This window comes from Centroberyx gerrardi, chromosome 12 (genome assembly GCF_048128805.1).
Source record: "Centroberyx gerrardi isolate f3 chromosome 12, fCenGer3.hap1.cur.20231027, whole genome shotgun sequence".
NCBI lineage: Eukaryota > Metazoa > Chordata > Actinopteri > Beryciformes > Berycidae > Centroberyx > Centroberyx gerrardi.
In genome coordinates, this window is record NC_136008.1 from 3747157 (window position 1) to 3768200 (window position 21044).

General features: G+C 39.9%; 3 protein-coding genes across 3 annotated transcripts in view; 2 read left to right on the plus strand and 1 right to left on the minus strand.

The window, feature by feature from the left end:
• mettl6 (methyltransferase 6, methylcytidine) overlaps nucleotides 1-21044 on the plus strand; it is a 30990-nt gene that overhangs the window by 9494 nt on the left and 452 nt on the right. The window lies entirely within an intron of this gene.
• On the minus strand, nucleotides 6701-11114 carry LOC139913070 (uncharacterized). Its single transcript, XM_071901004.2, has 3 exons — nucleotides 10986-11114; nucleotides 9623-9955; nucleotides 6701-7586 (listed from the first exon to the last, which is right to left on the minus strand). Exons 1-3 carry the CDS (start codon nucleotides 11059-11061, stop codon nucleotides 7582-7584), a joined length of 414 nt encoding a protein of 137 aa, XP_071757105.1. The 5' UTR covers nucleotides 11062-11114; the 3' UTR covers nucleotides 6701-7581.
• On the plus strand, nucleotides 15306-18436 carry LOC139913068 (C-type lectin domain family 17, member A-like). Its single transcript, XM_071901002.2, has 4 exons — nucleotides 15306-15412; nucleotides 16460-16611; nucleotides 16760-16878; nucleotides 18158-18436. The coding sequence occupies exons 1-4, from the start codon at nucleotides 15322-15324 to the stop codon at nucleotides 18309-18311; spliced, it is 516 nt and encodes a 171-aa protein (XP_071757103.2). The 5' UTR covers nucleotides 15306-15321; the 3' UTR covers nucleotides 18312-18436.

Consider the following 21044-nt stretch of genomic DNA (forward strand, 5'->3'; position numbering starts at 1 on the left):
ATCGACACATTTAATCATGTTTAATAAACAGAATCCTAACATATACATTTTGTATTATCGCTTTAGCCATAATCATGCAGCCCTTTTCCTCTGACTAGTATGCATCTTGGTGAAAACATTCTCAAACAAAGGCCTATGTCTTTAAGAGTTGGTGCGTAACCTGTTTCCTCAGATCATCATACACATCATTTAAAACATTCATTTAAAAAAAAAATCCAAAAATGTGAAGAAAGGATCTCAAATGGAAAAAAGGGGGAAAAGCAGAGCTGCTATTTGTTACAAATTGAACATATTTACAGTAGCGCCGCCTGAAGGAGAGCTGTCCTGGTTGAAATCTGTTACATGCATCTGTTGTACCTGAGTTAGGATTGTTTTTTTCTGACTTTATGAAGATGTGCCACATTTATTAATATTTGGTTGTGGCAAAATCTTTGGAGTTTATGACAAAAGCTCTGGAGCAGAGTCTCCTATATTCTACTGATCTGCTCTACTCACAGCAGTGCGTGAATTTCCGCACAGCTCTCCAAATGTTTTTTTTCTCCAAACCAACATATTGGTCATGTCCAGTGATCCAATTATCCAATCACTGTGCTTCCAGTTTGGGGATACAGCCAAATACACACCTCAGTTCTTTCACCTTTTGCCTCCCAACACCTCCTATTCTCCAATACTATTATTATATAGAATCCAATGGGGCTGTTTCAGCACAACCTTGAACCACATTTAAAGGAAAAACCCCACCCTCAGATACTTCTTTTTTGGTGTACTCACTTTCCCTCAACCTGCCTCGCCTTCTACTTCAGTTAGTGATTTCCCATAATTACTTTTGACAACCTCCAGAGAAGTAGCGTGAACTTGTTGCTTTCACTCAAAGGTGGGCAAGCTAACTAGCCGACTAGTTCGTGAACCTTGGGGCGAGTCTATGATTGTGGCTGCTCCCTTTACTCAAAACACAATATTTCTTGTTGCTGCATTGCATTCTGGTTTCTCTCCTGCTCCTGTGGGTGCAGAAATTGGTCTCTCTCTCTCTCTCTCTCTCTCTTCTACGATGGATTTCTCCCTGTATGATTGTTGAACGTCTCTTGGTGCAAAATGGCGGCTCTAGAAAGAAGCCCTCGCTCTTTGATTCTGAGGGACTGACACCAAAACCTGACGTTTACCGCTGATGTTTTAGATCGCTGAAACAGTTTCTGCTATCGAACTCCATTGTAGCTGCTGGAGGTATCTGGACATGACTTTGCTAGATTGTCAGAGCCACAAAAATCTCATGTCACTCTGTCTTACTGCATGTAGTTCTCTCTCTCTCGGTCATTTCCTCCCCTGGGCTGATAGTAGTTCTTGCAGGACGATCTTCTATCGCTGCGTCTGCTGCGGTAGAGAAAGAACAAACATCTCAGCACGGTCAGAAACACACATATGCTCATATAACTTCGGTGCAATATTAATGATTGTCATGAGACGTACATATTTTCTTCATAAATGCGCTTTTATAGTTTTCGTCCCTAAGCTGTACAGTGATATGATGAGGTACATTTGTGTTGGGGGTTTTGGCCTTACCTGTGACGGTCACACTGATACTGTGGCTAACCATACTGACACCCGGGTGAGAGATGAAGTTTGCTCTGCACTGATATAGACCTGCGTCGGCCTCAGATACGTTTGTGAAAAGGAGAACTGCAATCCCAGAATTCTCTGTCAGGTCTCTCCACCATGATTGGATGCGGTCAGTCCTTTTGACAGGGCAATGGTCCGGATTTATCTTACACCATGTAACAGTCGCTGGCGAGTTTGAGCAGAATATTACAGGACAGTTAATTCGTAGCTGCTCTCCACGTGAAGCTTTCAGCTCGGTGCCCCGACGCACTGTAAGGTCTGGGATACAGTCCAGATCCTGACCTGGAGAGACACTCAGGAATCAAGAGAGGGAAAAAATCTGAAGTAATCAGCATCACAACACAACACATACAGCCTACTAGAGAAACACTGTAGTTTGCTTCTAAAAGTTAGGCAATATGCTTCAATTTGCTGCCAGTTCCTTTCTTACTCTACAAACTCTGTGTGTGTAGGTGTGTGTGTGTGTGCGTCCAGTGGACAAACAAAGGTCTATCCTCACTCCGTAGAGTGAGGATAGTCTGCACAGGAAATTATATAAATGATATGATCCTATTTCCAGTGGACGTCTCTGCCAACAAATGAATCCAAACTTTGTCCGTACAAACTGAAAGTTGTTGTGGAAAAACACTGGAAATCATGAAGCTGTGTATGCCTTCTCTCTCCTTGCCACGCTCATTTCAGTTACAGAGATGGATAAATTGTGTTAGCTAGCCAGTAGCCAGTTCAAAAATTTGGGAATAAGGGAAGTAACAATGACTAGTACTACTTTTTATCTCAGCTTTCCTCCACTTTCTGTACAAACCAGTGTTGTTAGATTTTCAAAATCTTGCATGGAAATCGTACTTAGGATTATATTTACCCCATTCACTCTGTTAGGTCCCCAGATCCCCACGGGTCTTTCTGGTTTTAATGATTAAAGTAATTCTGGCTTTGACCACTGAACAATAGAAACACCAAAAATGAACCAAATGCAGTGAAGATATGTTGAATTACCTTGAGTTTGTTTGTCCACTAAGAGAATCATGAACCCAGTGATGATTTGACCAAATTTCATCCAGTCCATCTTTGGAGTTTTAATGTTGTCGCCCGGCTGTTCAGTGTGACTGCAGTGTGGCTGAAACTTGTTTGGTTTAACTGTTCTCAGCAGGCACAACTTAAGTGATAGAGTCAAGGTGGAAGTGGTCACTCATTGTCGTGAAGGTGTTGCATTTCACTTTGTAGATATCAATGTACGCATGCCAACACGCCAATAGATTGATACTTGTGATTGAAATCTTTTCTAATATCTACTATTGGATTTATTTAATGCAAATCTCAAGAAAAATTTGATTAACTTCGATTTTAAGCACACCCCTTGCCACTCTAATGTGTCTATTGTTTGTCCTGCCTTGAAAAAATGATTTCCTATGACTCTTTCTATGGATTTTCTAAGACTTGTATCAACAGAAAATCCAAGGAAAAAGACACCACAGTCCCACCCACACTGTTTGATTGACAGGGAGGCGATCTCTGGGAAGTGCAGCACAGAAACACCACAGCAGTGAGATTAAGATTAAGATAAAGATTACACTTTATTGTCCATTTTCATGGAAATTTGTTTTGTGACCAGCGCCAGAACAACATACATCACACATCACACAAAACAGATAAGATCACAAGACTAAAAACAACATCCAAAAACAATGTTGTACTAAAATGAAAGTGCGCGTGCGGTATCGCATCTATTTTCAGGTCATCTATCCTTTATAACCATTCTACTGTCAAGCCGAGCATGTTCAGTCTGTGTAGTGATAATTCAGACGTGTTCTCTAATATTACAGCTAACACCCCCGATGTTGTTGTTGTCCATGAGGATCTTAGAGAGGTGTTCACGTTGTTTGTTTTAGAGCTCAGCTGTACTTTTGACTAGAGCCTAGAGGAAGCCTTTCTAACCAAGATACTGAAATAGAAACAGCTGGAGCAGAACATTTCACGGCTGGGCTACAAGTGTAAACTTTTAGTTTTCATATTTGGCAGCCTGGGTCATGTGCAGCTAGTTGTGAGGGGCCTTCAGATGGCTGGTCTCCCTAAGAGAAGGGCCAAGCAGTTAGCAAGGTTTTGTTCAGTATCTGCTGTCATTGGTAGCCGCTCAATATGGAGGAGGCGTTGGTTTTTATACTCATGAAGTGGATACTATCTGTTATCTTTTGACCTGCCATTATTATCATCCTTTTTTTTGTGTGTGTATATGCAACAATATGGTTGCCAATTAGGCACCTATGTAACCGACTGACTCCTAATATTTGACTGCATGTTTATGTCCTTTGTATGCTTGTATTTATTTGGACATAAATAATTTAAATGTGTGTGTTTGTGTACATGTGTGACCAAGCTATCAAAGATGGAGACGAACTGAATAAAATACAAATCTCACAGAATACTACTTTAAGAGCTGTGCCGTCTGTACAGTAACCTTACAAATAAGTGAATATATGAATAATTTGAGATTATATGACACATTATATAGTGACAGATTTTAACAGAAAAATATTCCCTAGTGCAGCTTTAAACATGTTATTTTTGAATAGTGTGAGGCAAGCAGAAACCTTCTCAGCCACTCATGTTTAAGTAAAGACACCAGAAAGGCTGCTATGGATCAGTCCCCAGCATCTAGCAACATGCTCTAAATATGGTTTCCTGTTCTATATGAGAACTGCCACCCACTGATGTCCTGATGTGTATCACCGCAAAAGCAGAAATGGCAAAACATAAGGTGAGAAAATATCAAACTGAGAGAGATAAATAGCCGAATAGTGATCTTACAAAGAGAATCATCCGAGAAACCGACAATAGCAGTAAACACAAGTCTTAGAAACAGAATTTGATGTTTAACGATCAAGTGTGTTTAAAAAACCTGTTTTTATGTACCCTGTTCAAGCTGACATGAAAAATCATTTATTTGTTATTATTATTTGTGCAAAAAAATGTTTCAAACAACTAACCAGATGTGGGCTAACAGCTGTAACTTTAGATAAGATTGGTGATGCTTCAGTATTTTGTGCTTTCTTTCAAAGAGTTGGGAATGTTCTCCTCGGCTCACATATTGAAGTAGCATTTCACCTCATCTTGACTCCAAATTTGCACTTGGTTCATTTTGTTATGCCGTGTTTTCCGAGCATGAGGAACTACTGGCCAGTAGATGTCAACATCAGTCTCCTTCTACCCATAATCCCTTGTGTCTTGGGGTCGTTTCCTGTAGTCGGTTGGATTACGTTCTCACTCATAATGAACCGCAGTTCTCTTGTTAGAGGACTGAGACTCTGTCCCGTTATTTGGTGCCACCAGAGTTCAAAGGTCGTTGTTCTCACCTGGACAAATGAACTGAACTAATGAAGGAAACACTGCAGAACGGGTTATAAACCGCTCAGTCCACAGCATCAGTCTCCCATTCATTGTCTGTGAAGCAGCTCCACACTGTACACCTGATGACATGACAGGTTTGAGTCTTCATTCTCTGTGTCCGGGCTTGTGGCGAGAGTTGTTCATGTTCACAAATATCAACCGGACAGTCTTAGTCCACTGCTTCTCAAACTGGGTTTCAGGGTGTCTCCAGCCAAAACAAGGATTTGTTTAATTTCACTGTTATTGAATGAATTCACTAGAAGTTACTAAGTGTTACTAAGTTAGCACAATGAGAAAATGTGTAAGAATCACTAATCCAATCATAGGTTTCACTCTTTCCACTGTTATCTCCCCACGTACTGCAAAACTCTTGTCAGATCGGAACAAAATCTTTATCAAATGCGCCTGAACTCGCATCTTTGACACAAAAAAGTTTGAAAACCCCTATCCTACATCACAGTAATAACACATAGCAGTTCTTAAACTCTGGTATTCCCCGTTAATCAATGCCATTGTGCACCAGACACTCAGCCCTTGACCACAAGCTCTGACAACATACACTTAAACATTCTGCTATTGTTAGTGCAGCTGATGCCGTTTCCTGCCCTGTGGTTCGGCTTGCATGGCCCTCCTCCATGACGAGGAACAAACAGGGAAGTTAGAAGGCTGAGATGAAATAGCAACACCTCCCACAAGTTCACTCTTTACTGGGATGATGGGTGTGACAGTGTGTAAATGCAAAGTTTTAGTTCACCCGTTGTGGGTCAAAATGAATAAGCAAGGTTCAAGAGTCTTCTGTGGATTCTTTATTCAGACATGCATGGTTCAGTTCAGTGTCCCAGACAAGCAACAAAGAAGTGACAAAGAACGGAGTTTAGGATCCACTTATATAGGTTAAAGTAAACAAAACTATAAATCTTGGCCCATAGCCAAACTTACTTGGCTCAAAACCAACCCACCAGTTTGGACTTTTAACTGCGTGTCCACCTATAGAACCACTCAAAACCACACATAACCATATATAGTGATCATGCATGCATTCAAGCACTGATTACATCATTGTAGTAAGTAGGACAAAAGACACTCCACTTTCCAGGACAAAGGAAAGCAAGAACAGAGTGTACTATCCATATAAAAATGCATAATATTACAAGTGATACAACTATATCTCATTTAATCACAGTAAAGAATGTGTTTTCATTTTACCAATGTATGTTTGAATTTTATTTGGATCCCCATTAGCTGTTACAATTGCAACAGCTACTCTTCCTCGGTTCCACATAAAACAAACAACAAAACAAATAACCACATAAAAATAAATGGACAAATATAAAATCGCAAAAATAGTGCGTATGTGTGCTGACTGAAAAGTTTTCTTTGAAGAATAAAAAACAGCTCCCCAGTTAACGCAAGAGTTAACACAGCAACCAGTTCCATCTTTGTTAAACTAAGGACTGCTGTGCTTTGTGGAAATTATCAGCATGGTGAAATGTGTTTTGGCTATGATCAGATTGCTTGGTTTAAAATACCCCTTGTATAAATCACCACATCATTCTGCTGCTGTTTGTGCAACAGATGTGGTTTCCTGCCCTGTAGCTGGGCTTTACAGCCCTCAAGACACAAGATGCGAGTGAGAAGAGCGGCGAGAGGAAATTGCATGAGATCAGACAACTGAAAGAGCAACAAACAAACAAGTTGCACTACATTCAATTTTTAACTGTTGATATTTTATTAGTTATTCCACTTAAAAATGATTCTTGACAAAAGCAGTAATCGTGTTTTCTTCTTCGGTGAAAGAATGATCAGCAACTGCATATGTTGTCACCATTTAGACAAATCAGTGTGTTCAAAGATGTTTTGTTCCATTCAGTCGTGGTTGAAGAAGTTCACTCCATGTTGACATGTGGTCTGGTTTCCTGCCTTCACCTTGCAGATGTGCTCAGGTCTAGGTTTCCCAAAATAATCTGCCTCTGGTTGTTAATAAAACCGTTTTAGTAAACCAATCTACTTCCTGATGTAAATGATGTCAAATATACCCAGATTTCAATGAACGTTCTGATTTGTCAACAGTATGCATAGTAAATGAGGCGCCCTGTAGTCAGACAGTAGCCAGCTGGCTGCTTGTCCAACTAATCAAAATCACCCTGCCTTCATTATGGATTATCAAAAGATGCTGAGGTTCCAGGACTTATATTTGTTCCCCAAAAATGAAAGTATTAGTATGCAGCAGATGCCACAATTACGGGTTAGTCTCACTCAGTCCTACAAGCTTTGTCTGCAGTTTGCACCAAAAAACAAAATCAGATGTACTGGTGATATGATGTTAAAGAAAAGGGCGGTGCCATTGTCACAAACCCAGATGTTAGTGACACTAAAGCTAACTAACTTGGTTATCTAACTTGTCTAGTTAGCTGTTGCTAAGCATGTGGACAGAGAACTGGCTGAGCGTATAGGCCGCTAAAACAGTTCTAACAAATTAGATGAACCATCAAAAACTGAAAAAAATGACAGATGAAGAAATGATGTTAGAAATCCATAGCAACTTGACTGAAACCGTCTGTGAACCGAACTGTTGCAGGCAGACGATCAATCTGCAAGAGAAGAAGACAGCAGAGAACAAGGCATCAGTATACATGTAGAGTATGAAACTGCCACTGCTTTCCCTCTCATCAAATACAGTGAAGTAACTAATAGCACTAAACTAGACACCCAATTTCCCTCCCAGACTTGATCAAAACCAGTCATTACCAACCAGCGTCAACCAGTGTCACCCTCTAATCAGGAATATTGGTTGGATAGAAGATGTTTGTTAGGACTGTTGTGTCTCCTAAAAGAAACGCTTAAAACCTAACTTACTTTGCACATAGAAATGATAAAACACTGAAAGAAGCAATATAGAAAGCCCAGGTGGCTTATAAAAAAATCTCACCAAACATCTAAAAAAAATCAAGATGGCAAAACACATGACAACATAACAGAAAGTAAAGTAAATGACATCAAAACTCAACATGCAGGAGAACAGTAGAACAACAACAAAACGTGTAAATGGCAAATAAAAGGAAATAAAATGAAAGAAAACCTGCACAACAGATAGAGATGCAGATTTAGTCTTTGAGCAGTTCACTTTTTACCAAACTGTTACGGCACTGGGGCCATCCCCAAGAGGAACTGTTTAGGAAAATCTACAAAGAATGGTTTGGTAACTATAGGTGATTATGAAACACTAAAGTTTTATCTTACAATAAAACAAAATGTGGTGCTAATTCTACAGTATAACATTTAAAAGAAACCATTGCCTGCAATACAAATGCACACTCAGAAAAAAGCTACAGCCCCAGTGACCGAAGGTACAAATCTGAACCTTTTTTTCTGACAGTATAGTTGCAGAAAAGGGAGAAATTGCTGAAATTGTACTTGAGTAATACTGTTACTGGTGTAAAAATTAGTTTCTTTACAAAATGAGATATCCACTATTTAAAAAAAAAAAAAAGACACCCACTCTCCATATTGACTGCTGGCACAAAGTGAAGCACATTAGGGTTAGAAGGAGTTATCTTAAGACATTTTTTTTTTTTTTGAGGACAGTCATTTATGTTTTTCATATTTTGCCTGATGAATTTCGGATGGCAATATTCTTTCCAAAGTGGATACATAGCATTTTGGAATGAAACCCTTCAAGTATACTTAAGTAAGATTAAAAAGTAGCTAATGTAAAATGTGTCCAGCGTGAAAGTTACTGAGTTACTTAACAGACATTGTTATGCAATGCAGTGCAAAATGGATGAGAGGACAGAGAGTTCAATGTGATATTGCATGTTTTTGTAGATGATGTTGAGCGTTTTAAAGTCAGACTATGAAATTCATGATGTTTCTTTCTATTAGATATCCAGCTGGTTAGCGAACGAACTAGCTAGACAACAACAGCTTTTGGCTAATGTTAGATGGGCAGTAGACAGAGATACAATGCAGTACAGACACCAAGAGCAGTACAGACAGAGCAGTAGAGACAACAAAAGCACTACAGACAACAAGAGCAATACAGATAACAAGAGCATATAGACAACAGAGCAACACAGACAACAATAATGGCATGCTAAGTAACTATCTATCATTAACTATCATGGATACATTTGACCATTTAATCTTATGTTAACTCAACATTTCCTCCATATGCTTGCACAGGATTGATGCCAGTGCATTTTACGATTGGCCAGCAATGCAGTTCAGGCCCATTCACACCTATCTATAAAGATAACTATATAAAAAAAAAACATTCAAAACTAGAATGTCTGCGTTCCTAAAACAATAACTATAAAAACATCATAAACAATAACTATAACTATATTTTTGGTTCAGTCTCAGAGCTAATTTTGAAGGCAGAGACAACAACAAACATTTTCAATCAATCAAATTAAAGTTCTAAGAAAGGGGTGGGAGACTTTGGTAGCTCACTGCAGTAATGGCTTTGTTTCACACTCATTAATAAAACGATATTGCTGTAGTGTGAATGCTTGAACATCAATGTACCGTTATAGTTTATAGTTATCGTATGGTATAGTTTATAGTTTATCGTTCTAGATGTAATTGGGTCTTTAGGTTTTACTTCCTCCCTTGATCACCACAATACCTGTGACGTGGATCCTGATGAAATGTCCCTGTGCCATCTCTCCACGCTCGCATTTAGCGTTGCACTGAAACGCGCCATTGTCCTCCATCGTCAGGTGGATAATCTCTGTCATGACCTGTCTGAGTCTCATGATGCCGTCCTTCAAGACCGTCTCATTAACCGTAGTAGTGTACCAGGTGTGATCTGTCAGGTCGGTCTTGGTCTGGATCGCACACCATGCAACCTGCACATGGCCGCATAGTTTGAAGTTGTACTTTGCCCGACAGGTTAGATTGACTGACGTGCCCTTGGCAGCATGGATGGTTCTCGACGGGTAAAGGACCTCTACGATTTCTGGAGGACACAGGAAATGATGTAAAAGACAATCAAAAATCAAAAGTTGAATTATACAACACTCTTACTAAGTTACTTATTATTGCATCCCAGAGCCATGTCCGTCTATACCACCTCTCAGCACTGATCAGAACTGATGTTATACTGACTTTTGAACTCAAGATTTAATATTTTGAGCACTTTGAACTTGTTGGTACATAGTCTTACAATTAAGAAACACTAAAAATTAAATCAATAACAATAATAATAAACTTTCTTTATATACACTTTAAGTGTGGTTTCTGTACTGTGAAATTATCTTAAACCAGATTGAAACATCTCAAAGATGTTATTGTCAGTCAAATATGATAATTCATTTGAAACTACTTTTTCTAAAACCTTGGATATAAAATGGCAGGTTGGACATGGGTGTGTAGTTATTCAGGACAGACAAGGTTCCTATTGTACCCATTAAAAACTTTATTAAGGGCAACATTTAATCTGTTATTATCGCTAATGTTGAATGTATTTTGCCTATCCTGCCATGCCATATTTACATAAGAGGGACCAAACTGGAAGTACGTCTCTGATTTAATTGTGACATCCTTAAAAGACTTATTTTTATTGTATTTTTTTTTCATTTAAAGCATTTTAATCATTTTACAAGTGAACCAAACAAAAAACATAAAAAAAAACAATGCTAAATGTGTTTTGAAATTATCAAAATCAAACACTAATGTATTTGTTTGGTTAATAATATGTTTGGATAATCTAGGATTTTGAGGACCAGTTCTTCACGTTTTGCCACAGATTGTAACAGTAATAATAATGTCTTTATTGCTCAGTTGGTAGAGCAGGGTACTAACACTGCCAGGTTTAAAAGTTTGTTTTCCACTCTGGCTACCCATGCTAATAATGTACGTACTCATGGTGCTATAAGGCACTTTGGATAAAATCCCCCACTAAATGGCACATGTTACATTAACATACCATTAACAACAGTACCGTTCCGCATGTGAATAAGCCACATATCAAAAGTGGGTTTACTAACCTGTGTCCTGGGCAGACGACACGCACTGACAAAAAGCCAGCACCAAGAGCAGTTTAGGTCCAGTAAGCCAAGTCATCCTCCAACACACTTGTACTTACACAAAGAAAGGTTTGAAAGATTGAAGACTCACGTGGACAACAGCAGAGGATAAATGTGGCTGAGACGAGTTGAAAGCATCATCACTCTCGGTTACTGAACTGTACTGTAGCAGGTACGCCCACCGCATTCTGCATTCAGTGTATGTGTACTGATGTGTGGGTGGAGGTTAAGTTGCTCTGTGTTCAGCTATAGAGTCATGTTTCCTCTGACCAACAGCACACCCGGCACCTTCTTTTGATCTTCCTAAGAGTTCAAAATAAAGTTAGAGCTCAGAGACCGCCTTTCCAGTGCTGAGTTTTGCTCTAAAAAGGTGTTGCATAATAACCTTGCATTTACTTTGCACCTTGCATGGTGCATCCTCATTCACTGATCAGTGCCGTATGAGTCAAGCAGTTACTTTCATAGAACCTCTAAGCAATCTGGGGTCTTGGGTAGTCTTTTCATTTCCTTTACTAGCCTGTGTTTATGTCTGTTTGAAAAGAGAGTAAAGCTGTATTATGGGTTTTTTTTGTTGGGTTTTTTTACATCCCAACGTCCCAGAGATCACCTGTCAATCAAACACTGTGGCCAGTGCTGTGCCGTGTATTTCCTTGGATTTTCTGTTGATGAAGTTTGCGTTTCTGTAGTTCAGCCATGGTGGTTGTTGCTGCTCATGTTAACTACCCAGTTCTTCTATTTATTCCAAGCAAACTCGAAATATTAAATGCATCACTTCATGTGTGGCAGGGGATTTTTCCCAGTAAAAAGATACCAGACATCTGGTGTTTAGAACAGCAAATGGAAAAGCTTTCATGAACTGGATATACGTTGGATCAATTGAGCAATTGGCGATTGAAAGTTGTTTACTGTAGGAGAAAGGTGTTTAAAGGCCTATTTCACTGCTGTGAATATGATGATTTATTAAAACAAGGTCACCCATGTAGTAGAAATGTGCAATTATTTTTGAAATTGGAGCCCTATGACCAGAGAAAACTGAGAAAACGGCTGTAGATTCCCCATATCACTCTTAAGGGGGAATCCTACAACAACCAGAATGCATTGCGCGCATCACTGACTCTGACGGTGTGTTCACGGCCAATGTAGCACCACAGACAAAGTTAGCAGAGACAAAGCAGCATTATAACTCTTTACTGAGGCTTATTTTTCATTTACAAAACGTTTTTCCTCATCGAGTCTGGATAAATCGCACCCGTTTTCAAAGGATCATAAAACAAACCAGCGTGCTGGAGTCAGTTACGTTATGTGGATCAACTTACCGAGTGCTGAACGGTGCCACTGGATGTAGCCGCAAGTTACAGGTAAAGTGATAGTAGTATTTAGTAGTATGATATTTTAGTGTCTGCTTTTCCCTATCGCTAGTGTAGCATGGGACGGGAGTGTTTTGGGAGACCCACATTTTACCGTCCTTGAAGGCAACACTACAGAAAATGCGGAAACATAGTTTGTAGTCTAAGGCCGATCTCCAAAGTCCACCGGATGGCGCGTTTTGCGTCACCCGGCGGACTTTTGCCGGCAAATGAGCGGGGAGCTCTGGGTGCAGGCAACATGGAGGGAAGTTAAACATTGTTCATTTGCATATACTACCCACATTGTAATGATACAAAGCTGGTTGAAAATCGGTGAAGTTTCCCTTTAAGTCTATTGTGTCCACCAAGGACCGCATTGGTAGTGTTTTTTAATACTTCCATTTGTGTTGCCATCTGGGGTTTGCCCCAAAATAAAAACAAAAAAAGTAAATCAGCAGTTGGTGACAAAACTGTCATGATGAAATCAGAAGGGAAAGATGGAGAAAGATTAATTGAGACACACTCACATTTACACATATGCATGCACACAAGCCTGTCTCTCTCTCAAGCGCACACGCGTACGTCAGAGAGGCGGTTGCTAACGGGAACTGGGATGATACACACATTTCATCGGCCATCATACTGTACTTCTTAACTGCTGGATCAACAGGGTCGTCATGCAGGAGATGGAGATGGACTATATCAATTCACAGGCTGATGGAGAGAGGAACAGAGTGGAGGGGAGAGAGAGATGTGATTCAGGTCAGAATATTGATCGATCAATATTTTTTAATGCCTTCTGAGCTTTAGTTAGCTTAGTTTCCCTGTTTCTTTCCGTAGCTCTTTTCTCTTACACTCTCAGTTCATAGTAATATTGTCAGGGTGCTGTGACCTCTGACCCTTGACATTTTTACTGTTGGTTGCTTGTAGTGTCGGTGATCTAGGAATTAAATGGGTCCATTTGTAATTCCACCCGGAGATACTGAACGGAGCTGGAAAGAGAACCAGACAAAACACAAGCAGACTGAGGATTCACGTTTTCTCCTGCAAGTTGTGATTTAGCTTTTACTGCGTTCCTATCCTTATGCCAACTGTGCAGCTAGCTGCTGAAATAAGGATGGTGCGCGTGACGCACCGCCGCCGGGTGCTTTTTGCACTTGATTTTACCGGCTAACTCCGCCTACGTCAGGCCCGTGCGCCCCGGCGTGAATAACAAGTGCAGCCAGTCTTATTCTGCTGTTGTGATGTATGTTCTCTATGGCACAAACAAGCAAACTTAATGGAAATATTAACCACTGCAATTTCCTAATTTTCATTCAACAGACCAGTCCATACATATATTCCTCTCATATATTTTTTTTCCCAAAGGCATACATTAAACAGTAACAAGAATAGACAAAAAATCATACTATTCAAACATTCACTGTAAAAGTTAAAGGAAAGGTTCAGCAAAACAAAGTGAAAGTAATCCAATGGAAGGATTTCAGCTCACTCTGATGTCATCAGTGCTACCTCGGCTTTCATATTGTGTTATTCTCACAGATTTCTTCAAATACAGCCACTTCCTCTTTGTCATTGTTTTGGGGAATTCATCTCTTCTGCAAAACGCCTAGGGCCTAGTCAACATCACAAACATTACGAAAGAAACTAAACAACAAAAAATCAAGATGCCAACAGACACACCTTGATGACAGCAGAACACAATATAGTGGACAATGTAAGCAAAATAAAAAATAAATTTGCCCTACTGCAGAAAATGAAATCATTGGGGAAGTGTGGTACTGATTGGGAGTGTGTGGGTGTGTGTGTGTGTGTGTGTGTGTTAGCATCTACATGCATGCAGAAGGAGACCAAGAATGGGGAATGAGCGAGAGAGTTGTTTGAGAGATGTAGATTCATTGACGATATATTCCATCAGTATCCTCTATATCTTATGTAGAAAACTGACTGTGTGTGTGTGTGTGTGTGTGTGTGTGTGTGTGTGTGTGTGTGTGTGTGTGTGTGTGTGTTTTCCTCCAGCAGGCTCAAAGGTCTACAGACTGGTTTTACTGAGCTTTGGCCTGCTGTGCATCTTACAGTCCACTCTCAACATTTCCCTTCGGCTACAAGCCTGTGAGTATCAGCCTGTCCTGCACTGTCCGCACCACACAGCAAAAGGCAAATACACCAGTTGAGTAAAACTGCTGACAACAGATAACCAAGCCTCTGTGAAACTAATGAAAACCCATTTGCAAAGTTTTAAAAAGTTCGTATTTTTATCCTTTAGTGAGTGGCATTCTGAATGATAGACCCATGCTGCCGCGTTCAAATCATATTGGATTCACAGTAAAAACAAGCGGGACATGCAGGATGTTTTGTAGGCTCCGATAGCTCCCACTTGACGTCACGATGGCGAACATGGCAGCAAATCCACCGATGTCAGTTTCCTTTGCTCCTCGACGGCTTTCAGAAGAAGAAAATAATATCAGTTGATCGTAAAATACCTTAGGATGACAAGGTCACTATCTTGGATGTGGCCGTTCCAATGAGTTCAACTTGTGAACACTTCCAAGTTGTAACAACAGTGCCTCCTTTCTGTTGAGAAAAAGAAGCTAGTGCTGGGGAAAAAAAAGAATTTCTCTCAATGCTTCAAAGCTAAGTTTCTCTCTGAAAGCACGGAGACACAAAGAGGAACCTCTATCTTTTTTCCCTTCACAGATGGGTCTTGTGAAGAGTTGCCCGGCAATATCACCCTGACGGTTCAAGAGAGAGACCAGTTCATAAGGCAGAGGAGCCGGTTACAGACCAGTTTTGACAAGTTACAGACAAAGTGCAACCAGATACAGTCTGAAAACAGCATCCTGACCAAAGAGACAGAACAGTTACAGATCAGTTGCAATGAGTGCTTGAGAGCCGGCAAAGGCGATAACATACTGAAACAGCGCTTAAAGGCTTTGACCAGAGATAAGAACATGTTAGAGAACCGGGTCAGTCGTCTAGGAGATGAGATGAAGACACTTCAGGAGGAAAGAAACCAGCTGCAAACAAAGCTTTCTGAACTGGGTGAGTGATTTCTTCTGTTTAAACCTTTATTTATCCGGGGCAGGTTTGCAGTAGGGATGGGCATTTCAAGCACAAATACTATTCGATATTCACTGGGAACTATTCGACCATTATTCGAAGATCGCACCCCGCCACGTTAAAACGAGAGAAGGACCGGTTCGGGGCTAATCAAGCCATAGCTATTTACTACTAGCAAGCTATATAGGCGGACGTTAGCATCGAGCTAGCTAGCTAAGCCAGCTACTTCCCGACCGTAGTCGAGATGGCCCAGTGAATAGTAGACAGAATATCAGCTTTTCTTCATGCAGTAATGAAGCTTGAAACCTTTTCCTTGTGGCTGTTGTTTTATTGCCGTAACACATACAGTTTAACACAATTTCTCTAAACCCATGTTTGAACCGCTACACAACACTTCACTTCCCAGAATCCCCTACAATGCCATGCTCTTAAAGAGACAGGCTAGACCTGTAACACTAGTCCGATTAGCCCCGATAGAGGCGGCGGTAAAAGAAGGGAAAATATACTTTTTAAGACAAGACGATAGTCGCATAAACTATTCGATTTTTTATAATTTAATGACTATTCGAAAATTTGAAAATCATGACCCATCCCTAGTTTGCGGTGCAGGCAGGATCGAACTGCTTCACATTCACAGTTCCGCACATTCACAACCACAGTCTGCTGCTACTGCACAAGATGGGAGTTAAATGCTTTGCTCAAGGGCACGTCGATGCTGATTGTCTGAGGAATATACAGTTTATTTCATATTCAGCATATGTTGACGAATGTACCATCTGGAATATTCTTTTCTGACTCATATAAGCAAGAAGACATGCACATTTTACATGTGAAGACGTTTTCTTGCCATTCATAAAATTTTTAAATATTTAATTCTTACACTTTTGTTGCTTTATCCCCTGCTTCTTTCTGTTCTATTCTGATATGTCCTGTCTTTTCTTGTGTTGTCTTGCCTCATCCCGTCCCGTCCCGTCCCGTCCCGTCCCGTCCCGTCCCGTCCCGTCCCGTCCCGTCCCGTCCCCTGAACAGAACAAACCGCCCAAATCTGTCCCTCAGGATGGAAGCCGTACCTGTCCAGCTGTTACCTGCTCTCTTCTGACAGAAAGACCTGGGAGGAGGCCAGGCAAGACTGTGAGACAAAAAGAGCTCACCTGGTCATCATAAACAGTGAAGCAGAACAGGTGTGTCTCTGTGTGTGTGTGTATGTGTGTGTGTGTGTGTGTGTGTGTGTGATACACTTTATTCACCCTCCGGCTGGGGGACGATCTCACTAAACATAATCAATAAAGCATATCAAAATCAAATGAAATGTACAAATCTCCCCCACAGATAGTGCTCAATTACTGGCTATTAACACTGGGTGCTGATGGTGAAGCGTGGATCGGCTTGAATGATCAGTATGGACAGAGGAAATGGACTTGGGTGGATGGAAGCGCCCTGACTGTTAGGTAAGACGTTTTGAACATTTCCCAGGCTGTAATCCAGAGCTGCAATCATGAACAAAATGATACTCCTGATTAACAGCAGTATACTGTACAGCAATGATCAGATAGCTCTGCATGTATGATGTGGCATCCTATTAGCTCAGCAGGCTAAAGCATATAATAATAATATAATAAAAAATGTAATGTGTCAGATACAGGTAAAGACAAGTGGTTACCCTGTCTCCTCTTTGCCTACAGGGAAGTGCCTCAGGCCTTAGACCCCAGGCAACAATATATATATACTGTATATATATATACCGGTATATATATGTATATATACAGTATATATATGAATAGATAGATATAGATATAGATACATCATCTTACCTGTTAACTGGAAAAGCACAGCAATTCAGGATCTCAGTCAGTCAGAGCGTGGCAGAAACTCAAGGTTGATTGGTTTATACAAACTTGACTTGTATTAATTAGCAGTTCAATTGAGTTTTCATTTGGTTTGGTTCAGTCAGTTGCTCAGTTCCATTCATTTCCATTCAGTGATTTTTTCCCCCCCAAAATGTGTACAGATAGCATTATGGAATTTAACTCTTCAATTCAACTCTGTTCAGTTCAATTCAGTGAGCTGTATTTATTCCCTCGGCAATTTTCATGGCAGGCATAAAAAAACACATTACCAAAATATTAAAAACAATCAAATGCTATACATATAAAGAGTTACCTCTGCATATACAGTACTGCCTTTTCCCCCTGGTTCAGATTTTTTCCCCTAACACTACATGATCATTCTATAAGGACACAGGAATATTTGCTCAATCTACTGTCAGAGCGCTGTGACCTTTGACCCCTGATCTCCTCACTAGTTGCTTGTAATGTCGGTGATCTTGGAATTGAAGCTTATTCTACTGTTGCACTCACTCTAATTCACTGTGGATAGAAACGTCAGCTGGATGGCTAATATGTAAAAAGTACGGAAGCCCATTGAGGACATATATTCATACATTTTATTTATGCCGTTTTCCTGTGATAAATTAATTTTCTTTGTTTTCTCAAGATAGTTATGTCATTATCTCGAGAATTTTGGTTATCCTGAGATCTCAAGATAATTTTCTTATTATCTTATCGTATCGTATAAACAAAATGTGTTATCTCGAGATAATGATGTAAATAACTCAAGAAAACAAAGAAATAAACTTGTTATCGTGGGAAAACTGCGTAAATAAAATGTATGAATACATGTCCTCAATGGGCTTCCGTAACAAACAGTGTGTCGTGTCGTGTTTTGTAGTTTCTGGAAAAGTGAGGAGCTGACCCCTCCGTTCTATTTCAACTGTGTGTACTCTGACCCGGCCGAGGACGGGGGCTTGGAGAGCTGGTACTACTCCCTCTGTCGAGTAAACTTCCACTGGGTGTGTGAGAAAGAGCTGAAGGGATCCATCTGATCCACCGGATCCACCGGATCCACCGGACCTCAATAAGACTCACACAATGTCGCGTACATGAAAACACAGCAGACACGTAGATACACACATGCACACATAGACAAAACAAAAGCCTCTCTCTCTCTCTCTCTCTCTCTCTCTCTCTCTCTCTCTCTCTCTCTCTCTCTCTCTCTCTCTCTCTCTCTCTCTCTCTCTCTCACACACACACACTCAGATTTTTGTTGTGTTGTTTTCAATTGGTTCTTTCATTATATTGTACCTCTTCTGAATATAATTTCATCAAATGTCTGTGCTTTTTATTATGTGAATAAGGAAGGATTTGCCACTGATATGTTTTTATGTAATGTTTATGTTTATGACTGTTTCAGTCTGACTATGATACAGTCAGTTGGAGAAACCTGAGTACTTGCCTTAAAATTCAAATACTTGCATTAAAATCCGTTGCTTGCTATGGCCTCAGATAGTTCAACTTGTGTTACAATCACAGAATTTGAAATGATGTTTTCCATGCATGGAAAAATATTAATCAACAAAAAGTTTTGTAAATGTCAGTAGAATGTATTCATAATCTTTTTTTTTTTATCAACTCTGTTTAGAGCCAAGCTTGGCTGCTGGAGGATCTGATTACCTTTAAAGGAATAATCACCCAAGTAGCCCAAATGAGCCACAACAAGACCAGAGACATTTCAGTTAGTTTCGTTCAATTTGCAGAGTGATAAGAACACAAAGAAGTGAAACTAATGGCTCCATTGTGTAGGAGAGAGAAAAAAAAACCAAAGGAGCTTCTAGAAATCTCTCACCTAAAAACAACCAAAATAAAGAAATGCAGATGACAAGCTAAGACATGTTCTGATTGGATAACAGAAATGACAACAGATAAAAGTTAGTGGAAAGCAGAAGTATGTAAATAAGATCCATAAAATAACAAGGGGGAAAAAAAAATATTTAAAATAGTACCAGGGGAAGTGAAATAATGTGATAGTGTGGTAATGAGTGGGAGGGTGTGTGTGTGTGTGTGTCTGTGTGTGTGTGTGTGTGTGTGTGTGTGTGGATGGCATCAGTCGGCCCAGTATCAGTCCATAGAAAAACTCTACTAGACGACATCACACATTAGAGTCTTAATTCTCTGGTTTCTGGCTTTGACAAACAGCTGAAAATCAAAATGTCCTCGGCTGTGGGACTGACATCTAAGAATAAAATTGAGAATATAAAGTTAGATGCTGTACAATCTCTGTAAGAGTTCTGCAATGCTTGTAAGGTATTGATATGTAATGAATTGAATAAAAGCTATAGGATTAAATACACATTTCTCCATCATGTGTGATTATTATCTGCGGCTGCTGACAAAACTGTCGTGATGAAATCAGTAGTTTACAGATGAGGAAGGATGAATTGAGACACACACACTCACACGCCACTATGCGAACACACACATTTACACATATACATGCACACACACCCCTACACACACACTCTCTCTCTCAATCACACATACATCAGAGAGGCGGTTGCTAACGGGAACTGGGATGATACACACGTTTCATCGGCCATCATACTGTACTTCTTAACTGCTGGATCAACAGGGTCGTCATGCAGGAGATGGAGATGCCAGCTTATATCAATTCACAGGCTGATGGAGAGAAGAACAGAGTGGAGGAGAGAGAGAGGTGTGATTCAGGTCAGAATATTGATCGATCAATATTTTTGAATGCCTTCTGAGCTTTTAGTCTCCCTGTTTCTTTCCGTAGCTCTTTTCACTTACACTCTCGGGTCATAGTAATATTGTCAGGGTGCTGTGACCTCTGACCCTGGACCTGTTTTCCCCAGAAGAGGTGTTTCTTTTTTTTCTTTCTTTTCTTTCTTTAGTTTGCAATTTTATTTTCATTCAACAGACCAGTCCAAACATACATTCTTCTCACATTTTTTTTTTTTCCAAAGGCATACAGTACATTAAACGGTAACAAAAATAGACAAAATGTTTGTAATCTCATATAAACTTGAATATACATAATGTTTTCATGTATAGATGTATATGCATCCACCTGAAGGAAGGTCGTTCAAGGCAAGGCGATGCTGTGGAGAATCCCTGCCTACAAATCAGGCTGCATGTCAGAGAAAAGTCTTTCATTTTATTCAACCAGTTATCAAACTGGTGACATTTTGGTTATAGAATGGCTTCTCTCTCTTTTACCATTAGTGACTTATTCTCCAGAAAGCATTATTTATATATTTTGACACTTTTATCTAAAGCACCATACAGTTCCCTGAGTGTTATATATATAGCATTAGTGGACACATTCACACATTCACTGTAAAAGTTAAAGGAAAGCTGCAGCAAAACAAAGTAAAAGTAATCCAGTGGAAGGATTTCAGCTCACTCTGATGTCATCACTGCTAACTCGGCTTTCATATTCTTGGTACTCCCACAGATTTCTTCAAATACAGCCACTTCCTCTTTGTCATTGTTTTGGGGATTTCATCTCTTCTGCAAAACCTCAGTGTGGTTACAACAATCAATACTCCTTTTCCCACATTTGTGGGTTCAGTTTAGGTTAGTTTAGGTTGGCTTATTTTATTTTCACACTAATAAATCATAGAAGTAAAGTGATTACAAATAAACTGATCAAATACAGTAACAAAAAACAATGAAAAGATGCAGTTACTAATTTGTGCACTTGAGATAAAAAACAAACCCCAAGGGGCCTAGTAAACATCACAAACATTACGAAAGAA